The 27,175-nt window shown below is 42.9% G+C and overlaps 1 protein-coding gene across 1 annotated transcript in view; it reads right to left on the reverse strand.

Moving 5' to 3' along the window:
- LOC126455450 (thiamin pyrophosphokinase 1) overlaps positions 1–24,074 on the reverse strand; it is a 49,637-nt gene extending 25,563 nt beyond the window's left edge. Inside the window, exons 1-3 of the mRNA XM_050091201.1 lie at positions 23,277–24,074; positions 21,923–22,158; positions 17,350–17,617 (exon numbers count right to left, since the gene is read on the reverse strand). Of these exons, the coding sequence (XP_049947158.1) occupies positions 17,350–17,617; positions 21,923–22,158; positions 23,277–23,427 (655 nt within the window). The 5' untranslated portion in view covers positions 23,428–24,074. The remainder of the gene's footprint in view (positions 1–17,349; positions 17,618–21,922; positions 22,159–23,276) is intronic.
- Positions 24,075–27,175: the final 3,101 nt, after the last annotated feature.

A 27,175-nucleotide genomic window follows, 5' to 3' on the forward strand; every position in this document is an offset into this window, starting at 1 on the left:
AGAAATGGGGAAGTAGCTAGAAGGAAGGAGTTTGTCCTTACCAGGCTTAGTTACGGGTATGGCAGTGACTTCATGCCAGTGTCTGAGAAACATGTCCTCTGACCAGATGTGGTTGTACATATGAAGCAGCAAATGCTTGCCCACAAGAGAAAGGTGCTACAACATCTGAATGTGAACACCGTCTGGCCCTGGGGCAGAGTATTGGGATGAACTGAGAGCATGATCTAGCTCCCTCGTAGTAAAGCCAGTATTGTGGCACTCATGATTCTGAGAAGAGAAGGGTGTCGCACTAGCCTCTTCCACTCATTTCTGATGGAGGAAGGCAGTGGTAGGAGTTCAAAATCTCTGCAAAATGGTGTCCCAAGGTGTGGGAAATAGCAATAGGGCCCACTATGATATCGTCTGCTACTGTCAGGCCAGAAATTGGGGAATGGATCTTGGTTCCAGAGAGCCATCGCAGGTTGGCCCACACAACTGAAGTGGAACTGTTAAAAGAACTAGTGAATGAAATCCAGGTAGCTTTTTAGCTATCCTGAAGAATGCAACGACACTGTGCACGCAACTGATTAAAGTGAATGCAGTTTACCATCATAGGATGATGGTTAAAAATGGAGAATACATACCCGCAGGTGGATTGCGTCGCAGCATGCCTCAGTCCACCAAGGGACTGGAAAACAGCGTGGTAAAGAGGAAGTGCGACAAATGGAACGTTGTACAGTAGTAAGGATAACGTTTGTAAGATATTTTATCTGGTCAACACAACTGGGGAAATTTTGTTCACTGAAGGTCACCACGGAGGATTAAAGCTTCCAGTCGGCCTTAGTAAGCCATTTGGATGCGCACATACGTTGGGCAGGAGTCAGCAAACTGATAGGACACAGGAATGGTTGCTTGAGTAAGTGTCGGAGAGGGCGGACCACTCAAGATGATGGACAAGCTGGGCCATGCAGAAGGATAGGTCCAAATGTGAATAGGCATGTGTGGAGTCTGAAAGGAATGTGGGTGCTCCTAGGTTAAGGCAGAGGAGATAAAGTTTATTGAGAAGGTCAGCCAAGAGGGCACCTCTCTGATAGCTTCTGGGACAACCCCATAGGGGGATGGTGAGCATTAAAGTCATCAAGCAGCAGAAAGGGGTGAAGTAGTTGCCCAATAAGGCAGGAACTTGTGAAGCACTATCCTACTGTAATCAAGAAAACAGTGAGAAGAACCTTCAAATATAATTGAACTTTCTGAATTTTTTCAGTTTTGGCTCTATGGGCAGTTTCCACAGAGACGACTGGTCCTTTGTTTCACCAACATAACTGTCATGTTTCTTTTTAAGTTATTTCTTTTATTGGCGACATCCATGACAGCATATGTCATCCTTCTTGTCAAGCAGCCAAATCACAATTTTCATTAGATACTGAACGTGACTGCATTTTTTTTAAAAGGTTGGTGGACTGGGAGCAAGAGCGGACCAAACAACATGGTTATCAGTCCCTCGATCCACGACTGGTGTATCCAAAGGTAGAGACATCGATCAAGAACATTTTCTTATATAGTTGGGCGATTCATAAAAGTAAATGTCAGAAGGCTAAAAACATAATGGACATCTTTTGTACCATCTATAATAAAGCAAGATGAGAGTTAGGGAAGTCAGCAGGTGGATGTCCCCGGAGATCTGCACATGACAGGAAATGTCCCACCCACAGCTGTTAAACCCCTGATCCACTACAGTCAGGGGCACCCACTATTCAGCAAAGTGCCACATTCACTGATTAGAAAATTGGGTGTGATAAAGGATGCAACCCAAATAGAAAAGCAATCACAACAATTGAGTAGAAGTGGGCTGAAAGAGTAGCCTTGTCAAAGATCCTCAGACCTGGCATACAGCGCAAGACGCACCATGCCCAACTACCCTGCCCCTGGGCTAGAGATAGATTAAAACCTTTTACCTCAGAATACAAACCACTCTCTCAGAGAAAACAGACACGGTTTAACTGCCAGCGAATTGTCTGTCATTATTAAAGGCAATGAGTCTAAGTCCTACTTAGCACAGAGGGTCAAAAGGAGGGGGCATTCCACAAGCACATGAGCTACTGTTTGTACACTCCACAACCACAAAGTGGGGGGAGGGGGGGGGGGGGCACTCTACAAAAAATGAAACTATGGGTTAACCTGGTATGACCAATGCAGAGGCAACATAGGAATGTGGATTACTTCTTGGATAAGTGGAAGGAAGAGCACCACACTGCAGCAGTCTCCTTGTGTGTGTGTGCAGACTATCAGATGGGGCAGCAGCCCATGAGATGCTGCTCCATTTCTGAGCGAGAAGGGATCTCATGTGAACCTGCAAATATGCACACCATTGGCAAAGTGAACAGGGAGTGTGTAAGTGCTCCTCTAGCCAAACAGTCTGCCAGTTCATGCCTTAAAATACTCACATAACTCAGGACCCAGAAAAAGACAACTGAGCTTGTCAACTAACTCAAAACAACCTGTCGGATAAAAATTGGCAAATAAAAATTGGTAGGGGGCCTCGAAAGCTCCAGTCATGGAGGGTAACTAAAATGTGATGACACCATGTCGTGTCTTATGCCTTATGAAGGGCAAAAACTGCAATAATGTATAGCCATTTAGAAAAAACCTGTCCCAGTGCTGCTTCTAACCTAAGCAGATGGTTGGTTGTAGATCATTCCTCTCAGAACCACACTGACATGGGGGACAAAGGGCCCGTGATTCGAGAACCCTGTGTAATCTAAGGGCAACCACCATTTTAAGCACCTTACAGAGTATATCAGGCTAATTGTACAGCAACTGTCTAGACACATTAGGTTCCTGCCTGGCTTGGACTGGAACTATGCTATCTCACCATAGTGAGGTAAAGACACTTTGCAGCACTGTTTAAGATCCTGAGGAGATGCCTTTGGGGAACATTCAGGTACTGGATAATCTGACTGAATTAAATCACGGCCTGGGGCTGTGTTGTTGGCCAAGGCAGGAGCCTGAAGTAGCTTCCAGTCAGTGCAGTGTTCATTACAGGATTTAGCTAGGTGGGGAGTGAAACATAAGGGGATGACTACAGCTTGTCACTTTTGTAGTAGAAAGGCAGCCAAATAGGAAGGGGACGCCAATGCTGTCACAAAAATGGGTCACAAGGTGTTCTATTCTGCAAGAACCAATGAATCTGCACTAGTGCCAGCCAGTACGACCAGGCCTGGAGCAGCTGTTGAAATTTAGCGGCCTGTAAGATCATAGAGCTTTGCCCCCACCTGAGATTAAGAGTCATACATCCCCATAAAAAGAGACATAGCACTCTACATCTACATCCATACTCCGCAAGCCACCTAACAGTGTGTGGCAGAGAGTACTTTGAGTACCTCTCTCAGTTCTCCCTTCTATTCCAGTCTAGTATTGTTCATGGAAAGAAAGATTGTTGGTATGCCTCTGTGTGGGCTCTAATCTCTCCGATTTTATGGTCTCTTTGCGAGATATACATAGGAGGGAGCAATATACTGCTTGCCTCCTTAGTTCTCGAAACTTCAACAAAAGCCCGTACCGAGCTACTGAGCGTCCCTCTTAAAGAGTCTTCCACTGGAGTTTATACATCATCTACGTAACGCTTTCGCGATTACTAAATGATCCTGTAATGAAGCGCACTGCTCTCCATTGGATCTTCTCTCTCTCTTCTATCAACCTTATCTGGTACGGATCCCACACTGCTGAGCAATATTCAAGCAGTGGGCAAACAAGTGTACTTTAACCTACTTCCTTAGGATTCTTCCAATGAATCTCAGTCTGGCATCTGCTTTACTGACGATTAATTTTAAATGGTCATTCCATTTTAAATCATTCCTAATGCCTACTCCCAGGTAATTTATGGAATTAACTGCTTCCAGTTGCTGACCTCCTATATTGTAGTTAAATGATAAAGGATTTTTCTTTCTATGTATTCGCAGCACGTTACACTTGTCTACATTGAGATTCAATTGCCACCCCCTGCACCATGTGTCAATTTGTTGCAGATTCTCCTGCATTTTAATACAATTTTCCATTGTTACAACCTCTTGATATACTACAGCATCATTCGCAAAAAGCCTCGGTGAACTTCCGATGTTATCCACAAAGTCATATGTATGTTATGAATAGCAACGGCCCTACGACACTCCCCTGTGGCACACCTGAAGTCACTCTTACTTCGGAAGATTTCTATTAATTGAGAAATGACTCAGCACTCCTCCTTATTGTGTTTCATTTAATAGCAAGCCTTAGCTCGAAGTTGCTTAAAAGTGATAAGGCTGGTCTATAAATGATGTTGTCCAACTAACTGCAGGCTCCTCAGCAATCCTGAACAGCTATTGGAGTGTCTTTGGTCCGTCAAGGCACTGGCTGACAGTGGATGGGGAGGGGACTGTAAAAAAGGGTAAAAAGCAGTTTCAGCAGCATGGATGATCACCTGAGACACCTTGCCCAACCCTCATCAATCCAATCCAACAGACAGGTGGCAAATGTAACAGCAGAGGTAAGGACACTTGGTTCTTTGAAGTGCCCAATGTGGTAGTCTGTCTGGTCTGTCTGTTGCTGGTAAGGAAATGACAGGACCACTAGGAAGTGGTCACTGCCACAACGGTAATCGTGTAGCTAGCAATATAGTGAAGCTTCACGATTTGGGCGAAGGTATCATTAGCATGAAGCAGGTGAGACAAACATCATTGAGGAAGTACACGTAATGGTATGTCAGAAGTTGGTCAAGTAGAAGGCCTCTACCAGATGAAGTGGTACTCACCCACAGGGGGTGGTGTGCATTGTAGTTCCCAAGCTCCTGGGAAAGTTGTTGGATTAATATGGTGAATTCGATATAAGTAAGTGGCCTGCCTGGAGGTAGGTAGACATAAAAAATGGTAATCACTGAAATGATAATGAAATCAAGACCCTAAGATGACGACAGGCATTGAAATACATCAACAGGGACAGATGAAAATGTGTGCCCCAACCGGGTCTCGAACCTAGGATCTCCTGCTTACATGGCAGATGCTCTATCCATCTGAGCCACAGAGGATAGTGCGACTGCAGGGATTTACCCCTTGCATGCTCCCCGTGAGACCAACATTCCCAACTTAATGTCCACACATGACATTCGTAGTGCCCCTGCCCATTACACTCGTTACTCACGGCAGACAATCTTACTGAGTTCCGTAAGAGTTCGGGCAATATGTGTGTGCATCCAGTACAGAATAAGAGGGGTCAATGGCCAGTTAGCCTTAACTATATGAAGATAGTATCTGTTCTTTCGGACATGCTGGATCTTCTGTTCTTCTTGGAAACTGGGCAACTGAAGGGTCATTTTCTGCGCAGCTGACACACAAAAGTAGATGTTCACAAGAACTACATTCATGGAATGATTATCTGCACCTCTTAGGTAGTGGGACACATGGTTTCCACATCACAACTGTACAGCATGACCTTTACCTTCTCCGGAGGAAATTCCCTCCATAAGCTAAGACAAAGGTGCCTGTACCTGTATGTTTATCCTTAGGCCCTTTTTGTACACATCTGACAAAATGTACACATCACTGGTGGAGATTAGCCCCGAGTTCCCCCATCTGTTTGGAGTGTAAGATCTCTGTGAAAGATGATTCCTTGGACTATGCTCAAAGTTTAGTTGGGGCAACGATCACAGGTACATCACATGGATGATCACATACCAGAAGAGATGTAGATTTGGCAGCAGATGAAGTTTCAGTTAATAACGAACCATCTTGAATTTTCTCCAGACACTCAACATCTGCGAATTTGCCTTCAATGTTTTCAACAAAAAATAAAACAATCCCCATCAGTACAAGCACAGACAAAGTACTGGGTGAAGTATTTTACTCCCAGACATCCAGCTTGTCATCCTTCCCACACTGTAGTGAGCGGAGGAAACATTTATGGTTATATCTAGCTGTGTTATAATAATCTTTCCCATCTTAAGAGACTGCTGGCTGTCATGCATCTGCCAGCAGATTAAAGTTTCATTTGCTTCATGTGTGAATCTTCCGCCACGGTACCACCCACCCCTAATTGTGGTTCTTCCCACGGGCACCAGCCCGCCACAACAATAGTTTACCCAGCCAGTGAAATGTTGTCCACCATCTCCGTGCCCCAGCACATACTCCTTGGCTTGTGGTGAGGATTCTAGCTCAGGCACCAACAGTGCGATCCCTGCATGGTCAGGGGGTTACCACTTGACACACACCCTCCACCTGATAATTGACAGCACTTTTGCTGCTTACTACCAGATTTTAACTGAGGACAGCAGGAAGGAGGTGCAGGTTGGGGAGAGAGAATCTAAGCTTTTTTAGTGCTTTTGTAATCATTTCTCCATCAAATAGTTTTCTGCCTCTGTAAGCTGATTTATCATTGGTAAACATGTACTCCATGAAAAATACCCATTTTTCAAAGCATCACTGTTAGTAAAACTCACTTTTGGTTCATTTTTTAAGCCATACTGAATTTTACTATGAACTGTCTGCAACAATTATTGTAAGTAATAGTTTTGAATCTAAACAGTATCCATTTAGTGTATAAAACTGCATGTGAAATGCAATAAAAAAGTAAGTAAGTTGGTTGACTGGCTGACAGGGATATGGGGTGGGGTTAATGATCAAACGAGGTCAGTTGCTCAATCCAAGAGTGGTGTATCTGGAAGTAGAGATGTTCACCGAGAACATTTCCTGATCTAGTCAGGAGATTCATAATGGTAAACGTGAAAAGGCTAAAACATATTGGGCATATTTTGTACCGTTAATAATAAAAGCAAGATGAAGGAGATAGGGAGGTCAATAGGTGAGGATCCCGGAGCTTTGCACAGAACAGGAAACTTCTTACCCACAGCTGTCCCACCCCTGATATGTTACAGTCAAGAGCACACACTATTCAACAAAGTGCCACATCCACAGATTACAAAATTGGGTGTGGCAGAAAGAAGACAAATGAAATAGAAAAACAAAACAGAGTAAAAGAGGAATGAAAGATTAGCCTCGTCAAGGCAGTATGAGACGTCCCATCCCAACCACTCTGCCCCAAAAAAACTTCCATAGAGAAAACCAAGAACCAGTTCAACCATCCACAAATTGCCTGGCAGTCTTAGAGGCAACGAGTCCTGAAGTCCACACTCAGTGCAGAAGGAAAAACAGAGAGGAGAGGTGGGGGGGGGGGGGGGGGGGGCATTCCACCAGATATGAGCTACTGTTTGTAAGACTCCACAACCACAATGTGGAAGTAACGTACGAGCACCGTGCTGCAGTAGCCTCCTTGATTGTGCAGATTTAATTAGATGGGGCAGTAGCCCACCAGATGCTGTTCCATTTCCAGGCGAGAAGAGGTCTCACATGCACCCGCAAATCTGCACCTGGGGTCGGCAAAGCAAATGGGGAGAAAGTAAGTGCTCCTCTAGTCAAACAGCCTATTAGTTTGTTCCCTGGGATATTCACGTGATGTGGGAAACAGTGAAAGACAACTGAACAGGCAGCAAAACGAAGTCAAAAATACAAAAACGAAACAGAAAAAAAATGAACGTTATATGCTGATGTCCTGTCTTCTTATCCAATTGAGACTTCATGGCATAGCCACAAAAAAGTCATTTGTCTCACCCAGGTAGGCTCTCACTTTACACTTCGACAATGTGTTAAACTGTCTGGTTCAATGTCGCACAATCTGAGCTGAATGCATTCACTCCATATCCTGTTCGAATGCAATTTATATTCTTCAACTTGGGCTGTGAGAGTACAAAACCAATGGGTATCTGTTGAGTGTCAACAAGATATTGGCTTCAGGTGGAGCATTCGTATTGCAGGTTTCATACCATTTACTGTATGTTGAAGTTGCTATCAGAAGCCTGTGGGGGTAATCGCAAGGGTGGATTTCTGGAACAAAATTTGTTTGCTGTCAAACCTGGGATACCTTCATGGATGGGAAGTGTACGATACCTCATTTTTTTTCAGAAATATTCATTCAATATAACTTCTTCCCTTCTTAACAGAGGATGGCTAAGTGGCAGAGTGTTAGCCAGTACAGTGGAATACTTTTTATGCACCCAGAAATGATTCTCTTGGTTGCACTAAGCCGAAAATTATTTAACTGAAGGGTGTTGAACTATAGACTTCTAGTATACTGCAACAGCTTCGCAGGTCTGAGTTTGCAATTTTACCTGTACTACTTCACTAAGCATCTCTCTGGTGTACAGCTGTGCAAGCTTACTTTGTCTGCGATTCATGAACTAGAACAATGTAGGTATATTTTGCTTCACATGGTAACAGAATCACAAAACAAATGTCAGTGATAAGGTTGTGTGAAAGGAAATCATTATCTTCTAAAGTACCACATCCAGAAAACTTTCTAGCTTTAGACAAGTGTCATATTTTAAAGAATCTGAGATCTCTTTCTCGGAAGAACAGTGTTTGATGGTTAGTAAACGATTTCTGCAATATATGTAAAATGTCTGTATGGACTGCAACCTTCAGAATTATAAAAACCCATCTTTTTCTAGGAAGCACAGTGATCCCAACTAACTTTGAGAAAACAAATGTTGAACATGCTAAGCAGGTAGTTTTGCAAGTAGCTGTTTTGACATGAATGGTTCTAAAAGACAATGGTAACATTAAGGTACTAGCAGAATTAAAGCGGAGGACAGGTCACGAGTCATGCTTAGATAGCTCAGACAGTAGAGCACATGCCCACAAAAGGTAAAGGTCCTGAGTTCAAGTCTTGGTCCAGCACAGATTTAATCTGCCAGGAAATTTCAAATCAGCAACACTCCGCTGCAGAGCGAAAATTTCATTCTGGAATGGTGCCATTCACAAGAAAGCTTTGTATCTTATTTCTTCAGGATCTACAAAAAATACATGGAGCATGTGTTCAAATGGTACACACTTCATGATGTCAGCAACGCATGACATGGACCAAGCAGTCACAATGGTGACAGGGTACAGTACCTTTCACATGACAACATAAAATTGGAATCTCTACAGAATCAATTTCTTCCAATCTAAGACTCCATTACATCTGTGTCTGAAAAGCAATTCCTCAGTAATGAAACATATGAAGCCTTAAGACTGACTACCAACTTTACAGTGAATGCACAAAATATTTGCTAAATATTAGATTTCACTTTGTCTTAAGTTGCAATTTGAACAGCAATTGTATATAAATGTCTTAATGCACTGTGATTAACAGCTGGTGGTGACACGCTGAGTTACAGGGCAATGACCTTCAGTATGAACAGAATATTAAAAACTGGTTTATCATCAGTATCTTCATGTACCAACAAAGACAAAACAGCAAATTCAGTATCAAAAAATTCACATAAAAAACCACCACCACTTCACAGTGAAGGGGTAAACAAAAAGGAAGTACAGTTGCCTGTTCACATTGTCAACATACTAGCTGCTACATGCAATTTAAGTCTGTGTATATAATAGTTATTGTCTTATGCTCCTATAATTTAATATAATATTCTTAAAAAAATAAAATTTAAATTTTCCAACATAAATCACTTTTTAATAATAATTAAAAACCAATAAATTCTAAATTTGAAAATCTTAAACTAAGCACACTAATAAAGTGTTTTATATTTATTTCCAGATACACACATATATCAAAACGAAGTTCTCCATTGATCATGTTGTAGCCGTGGCTACCTGTACGAGCTAATTTTTTGCTTGTTGACAGTACTCTGAAGACCAACATAATTGGTGTTGCTGCTAACACCAATTATTGTTGTGGAGTGAGTTAGTTGCAGTTCAGCTCTTTGCCAACACTGAGTGACCCGAGCTTAGGTAGAGCACTCATCAGCACTACTCAGTTGCCCTATTAATGCTTTTACAGCATGTTCATGATGCAATTGGTTGTTGCTTACATTTCAATGTGGGAGCGATAATTAGCAAATTGTGTCACATAGACTGAAATGGTGAATGTTATCAAAAGTATTAATGTTTACCGAGTGACCGAGAGGTTGCCCTAAAATTCCAGGCGAAATTAAATTTTGAGGTCTGGGGATATTCCTCACAAGGCAGAGAGAGAGAGAGAGAGAGAGAGAGAGAGAGAGAGAGAGAGAGAGAGGTAGGTGTGTGTGTGTGTGTGTGTGTGTGTGTGTGTGTGTGTGTGTGTGTGTGTGTGTGTGTGTGTGGTTTTTTTTTTTTTTGTGTGTTTTTCGGGAGTGAGCTGAGGTCGAGATAAATAGGAACCGGAGCCTGGTGCCAAGGTGAAGAAGGACTCGTAAGAGGGGTGGTCGGGCATAGACAACAGCTGGCAGGCATACCGACACAGCAGTACGTCGCGCCGGTAGGTCAATGGTAACTCGGCAGCTTCAGCATAAAGACTCTCGACAGGACTAGTGTAGAAGGCTCCGGTCGCAAGACGTATCCCCCGATGGTGGATGGAGTTGAGCCGGCGTAAGAGGGATGGCCGAGCGGACGAGTAGACGAAGCTCCCATAATCCAGCTTCGATCGGACTATGGACCGATACAAGCGAAGCAGGACAGTGCGATCCGCTCCCCAAGATGAACCGCGAAGAACTCTGAGGACATTAAGGGAACGTGTACAACGGGCCGCCAAATAAGAGACATGTGGAGACCAACACAGTTTCCTGTCCAACGTGAGCCCTAGAAACTTAGTTGTGTCCACGAATGGGAGAACAACGGGACCGAGATGTAAGGATGGCGGAAGGAACGCTTTATATCGCCAAAAGTTGATACAAACCGTCTTCTCTTCAGAGAACCGGAAGCCATTCGCCACGCTCCATGAGTAGAGGCTGTCTAGACAACGCTGAAGGGAGCGCTCCAGGAGGCATGTTCTCTGGGCACTGCAGTAGATCGCGAAGTCATCGACAAAGGGAGAGCCTGAGACATTAGGTGGAATGCAATCCATAATTGGATTGATCGCGATGGCAAAAAGGGCTACACTCAAGACGGAGCCCTGAGGCACTCCGTTCTCCTGGAGGAAGACGTCGGACAATACGGAACCCACACGTACCCTAAACTTTCGATCCGTTAAAAAGGAATCAATAAAAAAGGGCAGGCGACCGCGTAGGCCCCACCTGTGCATAGTGCGGAGGATACCTCCTCTCCAACAGGTATCATAAGCCTTCTCCAAGTCAAAGAACACGGCTACCGTTTGGCGCCTTCGCAAAAAGTTGTTCATGATGAATGTCGACAAGGTCACAAGGTGGTCAACAGCGGAGCGGCGGCGACGAAAGCCGCATTGGACATTAGTAAGTAGTAGTCGAGATTCAAGAATCCAGACTAACCGAGCATTAACCATGCGCTCCATCACCTTACAGACACAGCTTGTAAGAGAAATGGGGTGGTAACTAGAAGGAAGGTGTCTATCCTTTCCGGGTTTGGGTATAGGAACAACAACGGCGTCACGCCAACGCATGGGGACTTGACCTTCGGTCCAGACGCGATTGTAGGTACGAAGAAGGAAGCTTTTGCCCGCCGGAGAAAGGTGTGCCAGCATCTGAACGTGAATGGCATCTGGCCCCGGAGCAGAGGACCGGGACAGTGCAAGCGCACGTTCGAGTTCCCGCATAGTAAAGGGGGCATTATAAGTTTCCAGATTCAGCGAGTGGAAGGAAGGTCGCCAAGCCTCTTCTGCCTCTTTCCTGGGGAGGAAGGCAGGATGGTAATGGGCGGAGCTTGAAACCTCCGTGAAAAAGCGGCCAAAGGCGTTGGAGACAGCCACAGGATCAACAAGGACCTCATTACCTGAGGTCAGGCCAGGTACTGAGGAGTGGGCCTTAATGCCCGACAGCCGGCGCAGGCTACCCCAAACGATGGAAGAGGGAGTAAAACTGTTAAAGGAGCTGGTGAAAGAGGCCCAACAAGCTTTTTTGCTGTCTTTGATGACTCTACGTCATTGCGCTCGGAGTCGTTTGTATTCAATACAATTCGCCAACGTAGGATGGTGGCGAAAGGTGCGTAAAGCACGTCGTCGAGCACGGATAGCGTCCCTACAAGCCTCGTTCCACCAGGGGACGGAAACGCGACGTGAAGAAGAAGTAGTACGAGGAATGGAACGTTCGGCAGCATTGATGATAACAGCCGTGAGGTATTCGACCTGACTGTCACAACTGAGAAAATAGTGGTCCAGAAAGGTCGCCAGGGAGGAGTAAAGTCCCCAGTCAGCTTTCAGTATGTTCCAGCTCAAAGGACGTGGGGATGGGGTGTGGTGCAGGAGACGAACGACATAGGGGAAGTGGTCGCTCGAATAGGTGTCAGAAAGGACATACCACTCGAACCGCCGGGCAAGAGTGGTAGAACAGATCGAGAGGTCCAAGTGGGAGTAGGTATGAGTAGAGCCCGACAGGAAAGTCGGGGCGCTGGTATTGAGGCAGACAAGATTGAGATGGTTGAAGACATCCGCCAAGAGTGAGCCTCTTTGACAGGATGCAGGAGAGCCCCAAAGGGGATGATGGGCATTGAAGTCGCCAAACAATAAGAACGGCGGGGGAAGCTGAACGATCAGGTGCATCATGTCAGCCCGACTAGCAGCAGATGACGGTGGAGTGTAGATGGTACAAACTGAAAAAGTAAAAGCAGAAAGAGTAATGCGGACAGTTATTGCTTGGAGTGGGGTGGTCAATGGGATGGGATGGTAATAAACATCGTCCCGAACGAGCAACATGACCCCACCATGAGCTGGGATACCGTCCACAGGGGTGAGGTCATACCGCTCCGAGGTATAGTGGGTAAAGGCAATACGGTCAGTCGGGCGCAACTTGGTTTCCTGGAGACCAAGGACGAGCGGACAGTGCAGGCAGATGAGCAGTTGTAAGTCCTCCCGATTAGATCGAATACCTCTTACGTTCCAATGAAACAACGCCATCACTAGTCAAAAGGTTGGGGGAACAAGACGGGGGAAAAGCTGGTCACCTCGACGGCCGCGGAGGGCCAGGTTGCGAGGGAACAACGCTACAACCGACGGGAGGCGGATCCGGTTCCATCGACTCGTCGCCAGCTGCGGCCGCTGTCCCTGGTTGTGTAGGAGGGGCCGCATCATTTGCCGACGAAAGGCCGGCGGAGCGCCTGGCAGCAGAGCGTCCCGGCGAAACTGAGGACGGCCGGGAGCAGCGACTCACGGATGGAGCGTCAGACGAAACGCACCGGGGCGGAGAGGGGGATAGAGACTACTTCTTGGAGGCCTTCTTGGAAGGCCGAGGAGGCACATAGATGGTGGGCTGGACCCGAAGAAGGTCCTCACGCGCGGGGTCCGTTTTGGAACGCCGGACCTCGGAAGCTGGGGTCCGGAACGTTTCCCCGATGGACGCCTGAGAAGAGGATCGCTTCTCAGGTGGCGGGGGAAGAGGAGGAGGAGGAGGAGGAAGGGTGGCCCCTGGGGCAGAGGGGGTGGGGGCCACGGGGGAGGAGGATTTGGAAGGGAGGGATTTGGGAGGCGGAGGCAGAGCCCCCTGATGGGCGGAGGGGGAGGAGGATTTGGAAGGGAGGGATTTGGGAGGCGGAGGCAGAGCCCCCTGATGGGCGGAGGAGGCGGAGGGGGCACAGGATAGGGGTGAGGATACCGCAAAAGGAGTAGACCCAACTGAGGCAAACGAAGTGGTCAATGGCACGGGATGGAGGCGGTCGTACTTCTTCCGGGCCTCAGAATAAGAGAGCCGATCCAAAGTTTTGATTTCTTGTATCTTCTTCTCCTTCTGATAGGCGGGGCAGTAAGAGGATCTAGGAGAGTGGATGCCAGGACAATTAACGCACCGAGGCGGTGGGGTGCATGTATGTTCCTTACGAAGAGGACGTCCACAATCGCCACAAAGGGGCTCAGCCTCACACCGTGACGACATGTGCCCAAAGCGCAAACACCTAAAACAGCGCATAGGAGGCGGGACGTAAGGTCGCACGTCACACCGGTAGCACATCACCTTTACCTTCTCCAGGAGAACGTCCCCCTCGACGGCGAGGATAAAGGCCCCGGTGTCGATGCGACGGTATTTGGGGCCGCGCTGGACTCGCCGGACGAAATGCACGCCTCGGCATTCCAGGTTGGCCCTGAGCTCCTCATCAGATTGTAGCAGGAGGTCACGATGAAATATAACCCCCTGCGTCCGATTTAGTGCCAGATGCGGGACAATGGACACTGGGATGTCCCCTAGGCGGTCGCACGCCTGGAGCGCTGCCGACTGTGTGGCGGAGGTGGTCTTGATAAGAACGGACCCCGAACGCATCTTGCTGAGAGCCTCAATTTCCCCGAAGATGTCCTCAATGTGCTGAACAAAGAACATGGGCTTGGAGGTAGCGAACGTCCCCCCATCGGTTCGAGAACAGACCAAATAGCGGGGGAAGTACTTCGCCCCAAGCCGGCGGGCCTGTCCCTCCTCCCATGGAGTGGCCAAGGGGGAAAGGGCAGGAGAGCCAGAACTAGAAACGGTACCTTTTCTTTTGAAAGACTCGGCCGCAGAGCGACCTGATACATGTTGACGTTTCATCTGCGAAACGTCCGCCCCGATACCACCCCCTCCGACCAGGTGCTGTCCCCACGGGCGCCACCCAGCCACAGCAAGGGCCACCTGGCAGGATGACCATTGCCGGGAGTCCTGATGCCCCAAGGAGACGGGCATCTACTCCTTGGCCGACGTGGGGAGGGTGCAGCTCAGGTATCGACAGTACGATCCCTGTGTTGTCAGGGGGCTACAACCTAGAGGGTACATGACGACCCCACCACAACGGGCTGGCTACCGTGCTGGATTTCTGGTGCCATGGAAAGTCCATCATGATCGCTGGTGCAGATGGGGACGCACTATGGGCGTAACTTTGACAACCCATCAGGCGTTTAGGCCCAATTTGAGGAATAGTGGGTATGGTTACAATGCCAGTGCAATGCTGAGTGCCAAGGTCTTAGTGCACTTAGGACCAGTGGTACACCATGTAAGGTGTCCTTCCCCAAAAGGCTCGTACTTCTGTAGAATTTTGAAAAATGGAGGTCAAACCCCAAGGGGGACCATCACATAGAAGGCCGAAACGGTTGAAACTCCTTTTAGTCGCCTCTTACGACAGGCAGGAATACCTCGGGCCTATTCTTACCCCGGACCCGCAGGGGTGTGTGTGTGTGTGTGTGTGTGTGTGTGTGTGTGTGTGTTTTAATCTTTGCTTGTTGACAAAACGCTAGAGACCAGTTATTGTCATGGCGCAAGTTGCAGTTGGGCTCTCAGCCACAATGGAGTGCGCCGAGCTTGGCTATTGCATTTGTCAGCACTGCTTGATAGCAGTCTTAATGCTTTTACAGCAAGTCCATGCCACAATTGGTCACTGCTTAAGTTTCAATGTGCAAGTGAGCAGTACCAAGTTGTGTCATGTAGACTGAAATGTTGAATGTTACTGCTTATAGAGTGTCTGAATAAATTATAATTTGTGACCCTTTAACAATCTATGTTCTCACTTAAAACAGTGATCATAGTATCCCTGGATGAATTATTTAATGAGATTGGCTGTATGGAAAGTTTGTTGGGAAAGTAAGGAGAGACTTTAACCTAATATAGCAGGCCTGGAGGAAGACCAACAAGACAGTTAAAATGTCAAATTTAAATGAAATATTAGTAAAGAAGGGAGAAACATTATTGGGAGGGAGGGGGGGGGAAGGAGTTGCTTTAACAAAAATTGTTCCACTAGTTGGGGCTGGAAGTATCATAACATAAATGGGTTCAGCTACAAATGACAAATGCATCGCAATATGACAGCTGTGATATGTGTTGTGTATTACATCAACCGTACTATGCAAAGTAAATGACCATGCAAAGTCTGGCACAGTTGTAGCACAGTTAGGTAAGCCCATGCACCATAGCAAGGTTGTACATCAGATGGGAAAAAATCTGCTTCTATTTGCCCTCAGGCAGAAAACCGAATAAAAGGGAATAATTAAATCCCTTTTAAGTGTTGTGAGACTTATACACAATATGTTCAACATGCTGTTCACTGTTTTTAGTCACAAGTTGAACTTACGAAACAGCATGTTTCACAACAGATCAGAGTCTCTCATGGGTAACATTCAGTATGCACAGTGCAATGTGAAATTTCAATTCAGTTATATTTGTAATCAGAGCATTGAACATAGCATCTTTCAGGTAACACCCAGTCAGAAGTCTCACAGATTAAGATCAGGTGATCTTGCTAACCAGGATCTCCAAAATGTTTCTGCAGCAATTGCTTTATTGGCTACACAATGCCAATGATTCAATGATGCTATCAACTCCCATCACACAAATTACCTTTAAAGAATGATGCAGTACCAGCTGATGTGTGACCGGACCTTCATTTGCCCATATTCTGCAATTCTGTGTACTGACCTGTCCTCGGAGATGAAAATGGGCTTCATATGTCCACAGAATGTTCCATGGCCAGTCAATGCCCACTTCCATGCAAGCAAGAAATTATGGAGCAAACCTTTGTCTAACTCCTGAATATGGGTAATTTTGTATGGGCAGCAATGCAGGATGTTTCACAAAATTTTATGCACAGTGCTTAAAGGCATATCCAATGTTCAGGCAATTCCCCATACATTGCATGTATGCCAATCACCCCCTGATCCTTCCCCACCATCTACTGATGTCTGGACTACTTTCCATACTGCTTTCAAAGCCTGCCTGACAGCATGCAACATGATTTGATCGGGCATGATTCTGGTCAACTTACATAAGAACCCTTCTTTCCACACTATCAGAAATGGTCGTCCAGGAGACAATTACTACAGAAGTCTTTGGTTTTCTTTTCCCAGAAATGCAGCTGTGATGTATGCCGTCAGGCTTAGAGCCTAGCCTGTGTAGCTCCCGTTTGGTCTGGAACATGCTTGATCTACAGGGACTATTTTTTCCAGGAGTCTTGTACCTATCCTATTTAACAGAAGACTCTCGAAAAGCTCCTAAAGTTTAACACCACCCAAGAAGTGCTATTTGATTGTAACTTTCTGTTTCATCAGAAGATTTGTTCAGTTTCAAGAAAACAATAGTTTAGTAATTTTGAAAGTGTCTGGTAGATGTCCTGATTTCAGGATTGACCTATAAAGTTTGATAAGCCATATTTCAGTGCTCTTCCCTCAACAAATCAGAAACTGAGTGTTATCTCATTAAAACCAAGTGACAGGCCTGTCTTTACATTACATTGGGGAAAAAATATCCACCAAAACTGCAGGAATAAGGTTTTATTGTGTACAAGACAACACTTGGCCTATTCTCTCAACCAACATATAAGAATTCAACAATTAAACAATGAAAAATATAACTTTACAGTACACATCTAAATATAAAACAAAGCTAATCTGAAACTAGTTTCAAAGCTAACAAGTTGATAAAAAATATTAAATCCTAAAAAACGTAGCATTACTTACTTAGGTTCCATTTCAGTCCCGTAGTAGTGACGGAATTGGCCTTTCCACCAATAGGGATTAAGCCACACCACACTTTTTCTGCAACGAGATCAGGTGGGAGAGAAATTTCATGGGAACCTGGCCTCAGCAACCATGTCAGGGAGTCTGACGACAGAAGGTAGACAGGCATAGCACCTTCCACATGTGTCATCTTGAAGAGAGTATTTATGTTGGCAAATATATGGTCCATTCTTCCTGCAGATTGAACCACAGCTACAAGGGCATCCACCTATCACAATAACTGAATGACATATCTCAACAAAGGAGTCATGAATTAGAGGTTAAATTTAGAGACTAATTATTGCAGATTAAGAGTTAAATGTTGATATGTAGTACAGCTTCAAGAAATATAATGTTAGTAACATTAGCACTTGCCCACAATGTACGCATGCATGTGCAAATACACTCGTATGAAAAATCTAGATCTTTAAGCAACATCTCTGATAGAGAAAGTAATAGTCCCAGTCTGAAAAATCTCTTTCTTTTCAAGTCCCACCCTTATAAGCCACATTTGCTATCCTTTCAAAATACAGAATATCAGACTTTTAGTCTCTCTTACACCAATTACAATGTTGGGCTAGTCTTTTTGGATGTACTGATGGATCTTCGGGTCGTGGTGTTTGCCCTTGAAGCTCATGCACAGAGAAGTGTATGTTAGGGCAGCAAAATGTCATTGACCATGCTATATCGCCCACAGGCAGGTGCTTGACAAGCAGTCATAAGACACATGTAAACAAGAACAAAGGTTTATTATAACCCCAGTAGAGAGATTTAATAACAAAGGAAAAACTCTTCTGAATAAGAAATAATACAACTTGTCAGACACCAACACGCACATGCCTGGAACACACAGTGAGACATGAGGACTATGCCACCAACAATCCCTAACGACAAAGGTTGAGCGTTTGGCATAGTTGACTGACAGGTATGTCTCTGTGTAGTCATAGGTTCCGCTGTGGTGTCTTCCATCCTTGAGCAAACTGCATCAGAAAACTTGAACGAATGTACAAGGTTCACATTGATAAAGCAGAGTGCACAGCACTGTTGGCCACTAAAGAGTCCAGAAAGAAGGAAAAACCTTAGAAAAAAATCAAAATAATGATATACAGTATAGTACAGGGTGCTTCTGAGAGACTAAAAATAGAAAAAAAAGCACATATTAAGTGAGTTACATTCTTTTGAAACTTTCGAAGCTGTTTCTGAAAATTTAGATTTTCTGTTGCATTTTTCCTTAAATCTCGAAAACCACTTCGAGTAGAGTATTCAAATTTTCAGGGAGTAATAACATAGATATCCAGAGTCTACTGAACTAAAAGAAGAACACAATGTTATCTGTAATTACAATTATTTACATTAACATACAAAAAGTACACCAAATTTTAACCATGTAATTAAAAAAAATTTATTTCCGAAAGCAGTGGCTGAAATGCAATTATTGTACTTCAGTAGACTCAGAACATACAGTTTAATGTCTTGTAGAAGTTCCATGTCAATGGCTACAGTGGTTCCTGAAATACATGGAAGCCAAGTCAATAAATTTAACATTGGCAGGATAGGTCATTCCAACTCCCCTTGAAGGACAGAAACAGTCATCTATCAAAGTTTTGATAAAATTGGGGTTTTGTTTAAAAGAATGGTAGTTTTTAATGGTACAGCTGGGGTCAAAAGAGAGACCATCTGAATTTTTTTACTATCTGGCTTGACTTGCCACATCAGGATGGATAGTCTAGAATCTACTGTGTATCACCAAAGTTTGTACAAGAAGATACTTTGCTTTTCACTCATTCACTAGTGGACACTCCCTTTTCATTAAGAACAACGCTGATCTTAGGCAATAAAGCATTTATGAAATGCTGCACCATTGTGGGAAATTTTTTGTTGATGGAGCCTGACAAACATACGACGGATGGAAGTGGAGAAACATCAGTATCAAAGTACAATATGAATACAGACTCCAAAACCATCTTTGTCAATTATTTCCACCTCTTTCTGAAATAGTATCATGCATTAATATGTCCACAAACACACAAGATATAACCTCTATAAAGGTTAGGCTCTTGCTCCGGCTCTGCTCAGATCACACTGAACACAAAAAAAATGACTTTTTACAACTCTACAACCTTAAAAGGGTAGGCCACAATGTTAGGATTTACTTCAAACCTTTTACATATTTAGTAGGCCACTAAAACAACATAATGTGCAAGTAGTAAGGTGCACTAATATGGCAATTCCGAGAAAATCGCAAGCGTAGTTTTTCGCATCTATCGTGTAACTGATTTATCTGTGCATAGGTGCTGGATGTTAGCGTTTGTGGTGGTCAAGTGGTTAGTATTTGAGCTTTGTCAGATGAACGTAGATGAGGTGATGGTTTGACTTCCACTCAAACATTCATTTTTGCAGAACAAGTGTAACTTCTATGATACTAAAAAAAAAGTGCACCTACACTATTCATTCTTGCATTAGCAACGTGTTACTGCTAGGCAGATTAACTGCCAAATGGGGCCTGCCTCTGTGTCTGCAGCTCAAAGTGTTGAGGTGCAGAGTAGTTCTGGGTACCTTATCAGATTGCATACATAAGGGATTCTGCAAAGCATGACAGGCATACATTTTCAGGAAAACTGTGCTTCTTCATTTACTTGTCGATAGTTATAAATATGTTTGTTCTAATAATTAAATTTAATTAAAACAATAAGTAGTCAAATAACATGAAATTCACTAAAACTTCATGCAAACGGACATTTTTTTAATTGTATTACCTTTCAAAAATAGATTCAACAAAATGACCAGTGTTGAAAAAATATAAATTAGAATTACGTTTGAGTTAGAGTCAAATCATTGCCTCATACGTTTGTCTTCCAAAGCTCCAACACTATCCACCTGACTGCCGCAAACGCTAACGTCCAGCACCTACACACACATACATCAGTTACATAATAGATGCGTAAACCTTCTCTTAAATGTGTACAAAGTTCGAAGCAAATCTGTGATCCCAACATTGTGGCCTCCCCCCTGTTAGATTTAGCTGCTCAACCAAATAAACGATTTCACAAGCTTTTAGCATAATATACTCAAATATGTATCTGATTTATGATGCATTTAAGCAAGTAATCTAGATTTAATTCCCATAGTTGAGAAAATAGTAAATCAGCACTACTGTCTCGTCAGTGTAAGAAGATCCCTGACAACTGGCCGTGCATTTCCCAGCTTTCACTGTGAAGCTGAAACAGTTGCAGGTGAAAATAATAGCAGTCTATAGAGCTGTGACAATGTACATATGTTACCATAGAGACCTTTACAAAATTGCATTACATGATGATTGCGGTAGGTGCACAAAGCTGTTGTGCTCAACTTACAGCATCTGTCAGAGATCAGCTTATACTGCCTCGAAAATAGCCACAATCTGTTGTTAGCATACTACACTGAAGTACTGTAGCCTGATACCATGTCTGCTGATGTATAACTCTACACATTCTACATGCCTACAGCAATTTTTTGGTACACCACTTGTGAATGAATGAATAAGTGGGCCACTTACATCAATCTTATTAGCTATAGCAACAAAACCAAGACTCCTTCACTTCCTAAATTTGGCAGACAAACTATAATTCAGCTCATCTATCAAATCTTAGGATTCCTGTTGCTACAGCATTGCCAAGAGTTAATACAGGACAACTAGGCCTAATATGTGTTGTGCATTCACTAGGTGCCCTACACACTACCAGAAATAAGTAAGACAGTTCATTTAAGGGCCAGAAATTAAATTTATATATATTAAGAATGCAGAGTTTTACAGCGATATGTACTGATAAAATTCTCTTGAGCTTCCAGTTGTGTCAAGGGTTCAAAATCCATGAGCTTTCGGCTGAGCACTCCTCAGCCATTGTCAAGTAGTGACCGTCTTTTGGTTGCTGCCACCACACTTACATAGCTGTCTGCCTTCTCTGACATCACTGGTGCTCATTCTACCACCATATAAGGTAATGTTTTCACTGCACACCAGCTTCAACCTTCCCATGGCTGAATCCCAAGCTGTACTTAGCTGCAAACAGTCTTCTTTATTTAGCACGATGTTACAAATTTTTTGTCAATCGCTTCTTTAGTTCCTCTATCTCAGAAACTATTAGTCCATATAATAACAGATGTCTCTTCAAATGCAATATAATGTGTATTTTCTAAGTCCCAAAGGTGAAAGCATCTCATGTTCCACACAGTGCCATTCAATGGTACGCACAGTTGGTCCTACATAAAACTGTCTACATCCAAATGGTATTTTATATACTCCTGGCGTTCATGGATGTGGCTGAGTGCACAAGAGAATTTTGTCAATATAGATTAGTATAAGTGAAGCATGTAGTCAATAAATATCTAAAATATCATACCTGCAATTGCCTGACAGTTTCAATTAATGAAAGTGTAAAACTTTAAAGCAAAAAACAAATCACATTCATCCCTAACAATTTTTCCACACACCTATTATTTGCCTTCATTAATTACAATAGACAAAGTTGCAACAAAAACTGAACAACACATTTACCTTAATTTTCACCTTGCCAAGATGCTCAACAGCAAACAAAGCAGCTTTTGTAAAATCAGTTTTATTCTGATCCGGAGTGACAACAACAGGAACCCCTCTCTTCTTGTAGTAGTCAAGAACACATTCCTCCACAGAATCTAAATCTCCTGTTATGAAATCAGGCAATGAACAGCTTTCTTCTTCACTGAACTTAAACCAACGGTTGGTTCCTCCATCAACCGTAATCCTCAAGGATGCTGAGGTAATGTGAAAATCAAAAGTTTAGAAACATGCATCTTGAAAAGAAATCCATTTATCTTATGTACTAAGCATGTTTTGAGAAAATTTACAGTAGTAACAAATATCCTACCAATAGTGATTGGACTCTTAAGCTGTTGAATCAAAGATAATAAAAAATGTTTTATTTTTCAACATTATGCTTACTTACAGTTTTACAAGTGATAAAGACAGCGATTTCATCACAGAAATAGCATTAAGCCATATGCACCATACAATTAAGATACTGCACGTCTCTGCAGTCCTTTTTTTTCATAAGCACTAAAAATTATTATGGTAGCCTAATTAGTGATTGTTATTAGCTTCCATTACAGACAAACATTAAAAGTGAGGGCCAAGGGGTGATATTACAACCTTCCCTTCCCCCTACTTCGCCCTGAAATATTGGTTGTTTCGAATATGCATGTAGCCTGAGGTCTATGTAGTGTAGTAGTGTAACAATCTAGTTGTAACTGCATAAACTAGAACAATGTACAGAAGCAGGCAAGGGAGTACAATGTACCACTTCCCAAAAGTAAATGCAATAAATCGTGTGTTAGCAAATACAACCTTACAGAAAATATTATCACTTTCAGTATTATCAGGAAATTTGAAGAAACTAACAGTGCAGTCACTAACAATAGCAGTGTGTACAAGAAAGCTATAAGATGTTTACATAAAAGTTTTCTGGATCCAGATTCCTGGGAGAAAAAAAGTGAAAAGAACACTACATAAGGGTTATATAAACAGTGGAGGGGCTACATTGAAGGGCCAGTTGGAGGAAACAAAGCTGCTGCTTCACTTTCAACCTTATCTCAGAATTACAGCACTTCGTTCTCTTATCAATAAATGAAAGAGAATGACCTGCTGGCATAACTAACTTTTTTGTACGATACATGTTCCCTTTTCTATGCCTTCAAAGATGTCAAATTATGTTGTCTTAACTAGTAACATTTTATGGTGCTTCACATTATTTCCGGTGTGATCCACATTTGTGGCCTTGAAATATCTTACATTAATAATTTGTTTAAATAAAATAGTATGACCTAAACTGATATGTCAGCCTTGTCTAAATATCATTTAAAATATTTTTGCTTACCGTTCTGCCACAGAGAAAGCATAGCTGCACGATTGTGTCTTATAGGCTGATTTAAAATCATAACAACATAGCTAAATTTACTTCCGTCTGGTGTTAATATTTTCAATGTATCCCATCGATGCACACTGTCTTCCAAGTCAGTCACATTCATGTTACACTGTTGTTTGAGCTGCTACTTGATTCACACATTGTATATTTTACGATCAAGTAGAAAAACTTGGCTTTTCTGGGTAATCTACTATCTCAGAATAATTTCTTTACAGCAGCTGCGTTTTGTTGTCATGAAAAACTGATGCGCCATATGACACGAATACTCATCACAGGTTCAGATTAAGTTGACAACAAGGAAAACATACTTTTTAAGAACTAAACGCTACAACCCACACGCCGGCTACGGAAGTCACATTGAGCTACCATGCTCTTGAAAGACCGCATTTATGATCAATGGTTTGTGTACGCAGGGCTGCCAATGGAGCGCCGATGGAAATCCTTACTGCTCTCCAGGCAGATACAAATTTCTTTCAGAAATAGTCTTCGTAACCATCTCTCTGCATGTCCAATAAATGGAACTTTTATAATGTCTCTTGCAATTTGCATTTGGATGGCTATTCTACAGCAAGGCTGAGGAAGACATTAACACAGTCAAAAATTTTAGACTGTGCAGGGCTGTACAATCTCCGGTTAGCAACCGCTTAAGCGCTATTCTCGGAATAGCGCGGGGGACGCATTGGCCGAACAGGGATTAACTCCTAACCAGAGAATAAAATCTGGATAAAGACCAGTTCACACTGGCCGTCACGTCACGTCATGTCCCGTTCCGTCCTTCGACCATAGATACTAATAGACTGGGCAAGCAGTGCAGCGGCTATACATCTGGCGTGGCTGCAACATAGAATCACGTGACTGTTGGCAGAACGTCGGCGGGAGTTCAAGGCAGCATTCTGATTCCTGATTTCACTTCCAGTATTTCTCAGTGGATTTCCTGCTAACTTCACCACATTAAATGTAGCTTATGTAAACACAGCTAGAAGTGATAAATTATTGCGTAACCACTGTACAAATTTAGTTTTACAGCCATTACTTCACAATGAACTTTGCGAACTGCTGAAATACTTTCGATGTTCGACAATATATTCGTTGCGAATATTTGAGTGTTACCAATTATGAGATGCATTCTCTACTAACAATACGCGTTATGCACTGCATAAAATGTAAATATTGCGTGTGTGTGTTTTAGTGCTTTGGTTGTAGAAAGTGTTATAGACTTCATAAATCGGCATAAACAACGAAACCTGTAACGTAAACACACGTGTTAACATCGAATGTAACGAACCCAATTGTGTCGTTCACCCACAAAACGTAAAGCAGTTTCATTTGAAAGCTCGTTTTTGGTTTAAACAGTTTGTTTCGTAGGTGTCTCAAATAAGATATCTACAAAATAAGTACTTACTTACATGAATACTTGTTCCACAGATCATGACTACGATACTTCGCAATGTTGTGTCAGTTTAATGAAAGGTAGACCTATCATTACATGACAATTCTTCCAATCGCTTATTTATACCTAAAAAATCGTCTACTGAGTAGGAGCTGTCTTTCATAGATTCTTTTAGTTTGATTTTAAATGTTGGTTGGCTATCTGTCAGGCTTTTAATGCTTTTTGGTAAATGACCAAAGATTTTTGTAGCAGCATATTATTTATCCCATACATTACAGCTTATTATCTGGAAACTAACATAGGCCATACAACTACCTTTTTGCAAATGGTATTCAGTATCTGTTTCTGATATTCGTATGTTTTGTAACTGGGAAGTACAAAATAAAACTAAACCCTGATAAGAAATCAAACCCCTAACTTGTTTTTGCAAATTGTTCTTTAAAATAATACCAGCATAATTCACCCCTTTTTGTACCAAAGTCAGATTTAATCTAGGATAGTAAAAATCATCCTTTCTTCTTATGTAGTAGCAATGCACATTGCCATTGCTTTTAGAGTGGGAAGGGTTATTGGTAATAAATATCTCTCTCTCTCTCTCTCTCTCTCACACACACGCACACAATATATATATTCTTCAGAGTGCTTCGAACAGATGCGTGTGTGTGCAGTAGGCTTGAAATCTTTTCGTTTCACTGCCTGTATCCACATCTGCCTGTGCCCTTCATCCTTTGGAAACCTATACGAAAGAGAAAAAGCAGCTTTGTAGCTTACCATTTCAAGAAATATATACGATTGCAATGTGCGCCTGGAAACACACACAGCACTTCAATTTACGTAACTGTGGCGTTCCGGGTAAGGATATGATACACACAACAGATTATCAGTATTCAAGAAATGCCGCTAAATTAAACTAATAATACTTACACGTGAAATTTAATGTTACTTCCCTTCACAAAACGCTCGGTACAACCATAAGCCCAACAGGATACCACCATTGTTTTGCCAATAGTCACGTGGTATAGCAATAGAGATGTTGGTGCCACGAAATATACGTCATGACCAGTCTACCAATATCTATGGTCGAAGGTTCCGTCAAACTATTCCGCAATGCATTTCAAATGGCGGCATCCATATTGGCCGTCTCGTCACGTCACGGCATCGTCTGGTTTTCTCTGGAGGAAAGTTCTCACGGTTGACATCGTCGATACGTTGCTGATTATGTGACCCACAAGCTCATTTCCTCCCAATACACGGCCATGCACAGATCTCCGTATTTCGTTTCTTTGTGGCTTTTCTGGTTGATATCAGTTGTTTTTTTTTTCGTTAGCTGCTATCAGTTGTTTCGTTTTGTAATATATTTTGTTAAAATTTGTTATACATGACGACGGATTAACTGAAGCAGTGAGACAGCAGTCTGAATGGTACGACATGAGTGTACTGAATTACTTGCCCTCTTCTAGATTTATAAAGTGGATTTTTATAGATAACGGTTTCATATTTAATATTTTACAATGAAATGGATTGCAACATTGCTGCAACGTGACGTGAAAAAAGTACTGTTGATAAAATCAGATTGATTAGTAGGTGGAATTTGTCACGTTGTCAAATATTTGTAGTGTTAGATAAAGAAACAGAAGAATGCTGAAGATTATATGGGCAGACCACAACTAATGAGGAGGTATTGAATAGAAGTAGGAAGAAGAGAAATTTGTAGCACAACTTGACTAGAAGAAGGAATCGGTTGGTAGGACATGTTCTAAGACATCAAGGGATCACCAGTTTTATTGGAAGGCAGCATGGAGTGTAAAAATCGTATAAGGACACCAAGAGATGAATACACTAAGCAGATTCAGAGGGATACAGGTTGCAATAGGTACCGGAAGATGAAGATGCTTGCACAGGATAGAGTAGCATGGAGAGCTCCATCAAACCAGCCTCTGGACTGAAGACCACAACAACAACAACAGATAAAGAAACGCACTGAAACTTCAGACAGTGCAAGTAGTTTATTTTTTAAAAAATGTTAAAATGTGTGTGAAATCTTATGGGACTTAACTGCTAAGGTCATCAGTCCCTAAGCTTACACACTACTTAACCTAAATTATCCTAAGGACAAACACACACACACACCCTTGCCCGAGGGAGGACTCGAACCTCCGCCGGTACCAGCCGCACAGTCCATGACTGCAACGTCTCAGACCGCTCGCCTAATCTCGCTTGGGTCGTTTATTTCAAAATGTATATGTGGTAGACCTATTTATTATTAAGTAGTTCTCTGAATTGTGTGTGAAACAATTTTGCAAGTATCAGTGGTGAAAATTTATGTGGTTTCACTAGCTAACCCCAGTACAAATAACACACATGAACTATCAAAAGCCAAATGCAAGATGTAAAGAAAATCAATAAGTCTTGAAGGGAAAAATATTGAGGGAGGTATGACTCTTGCACAAACATTTGCACT

The sequence above is a fragment of the Schistocerca serialis genome, chromosome 2 (assembly GCF_023864345.2).
Source record: "Schistocerca serialis cubense isolate TAMUIC-IGC-003099 chromosome 2, iqSchSeri2.2, whole genome shotgun sequence".
Lineage (NCBI taxonomy): Eukaryota > Metazoa > Arthropoda > Insecta > Orthoptera > Acrididae > Schistocerca > Schistocerca serialis.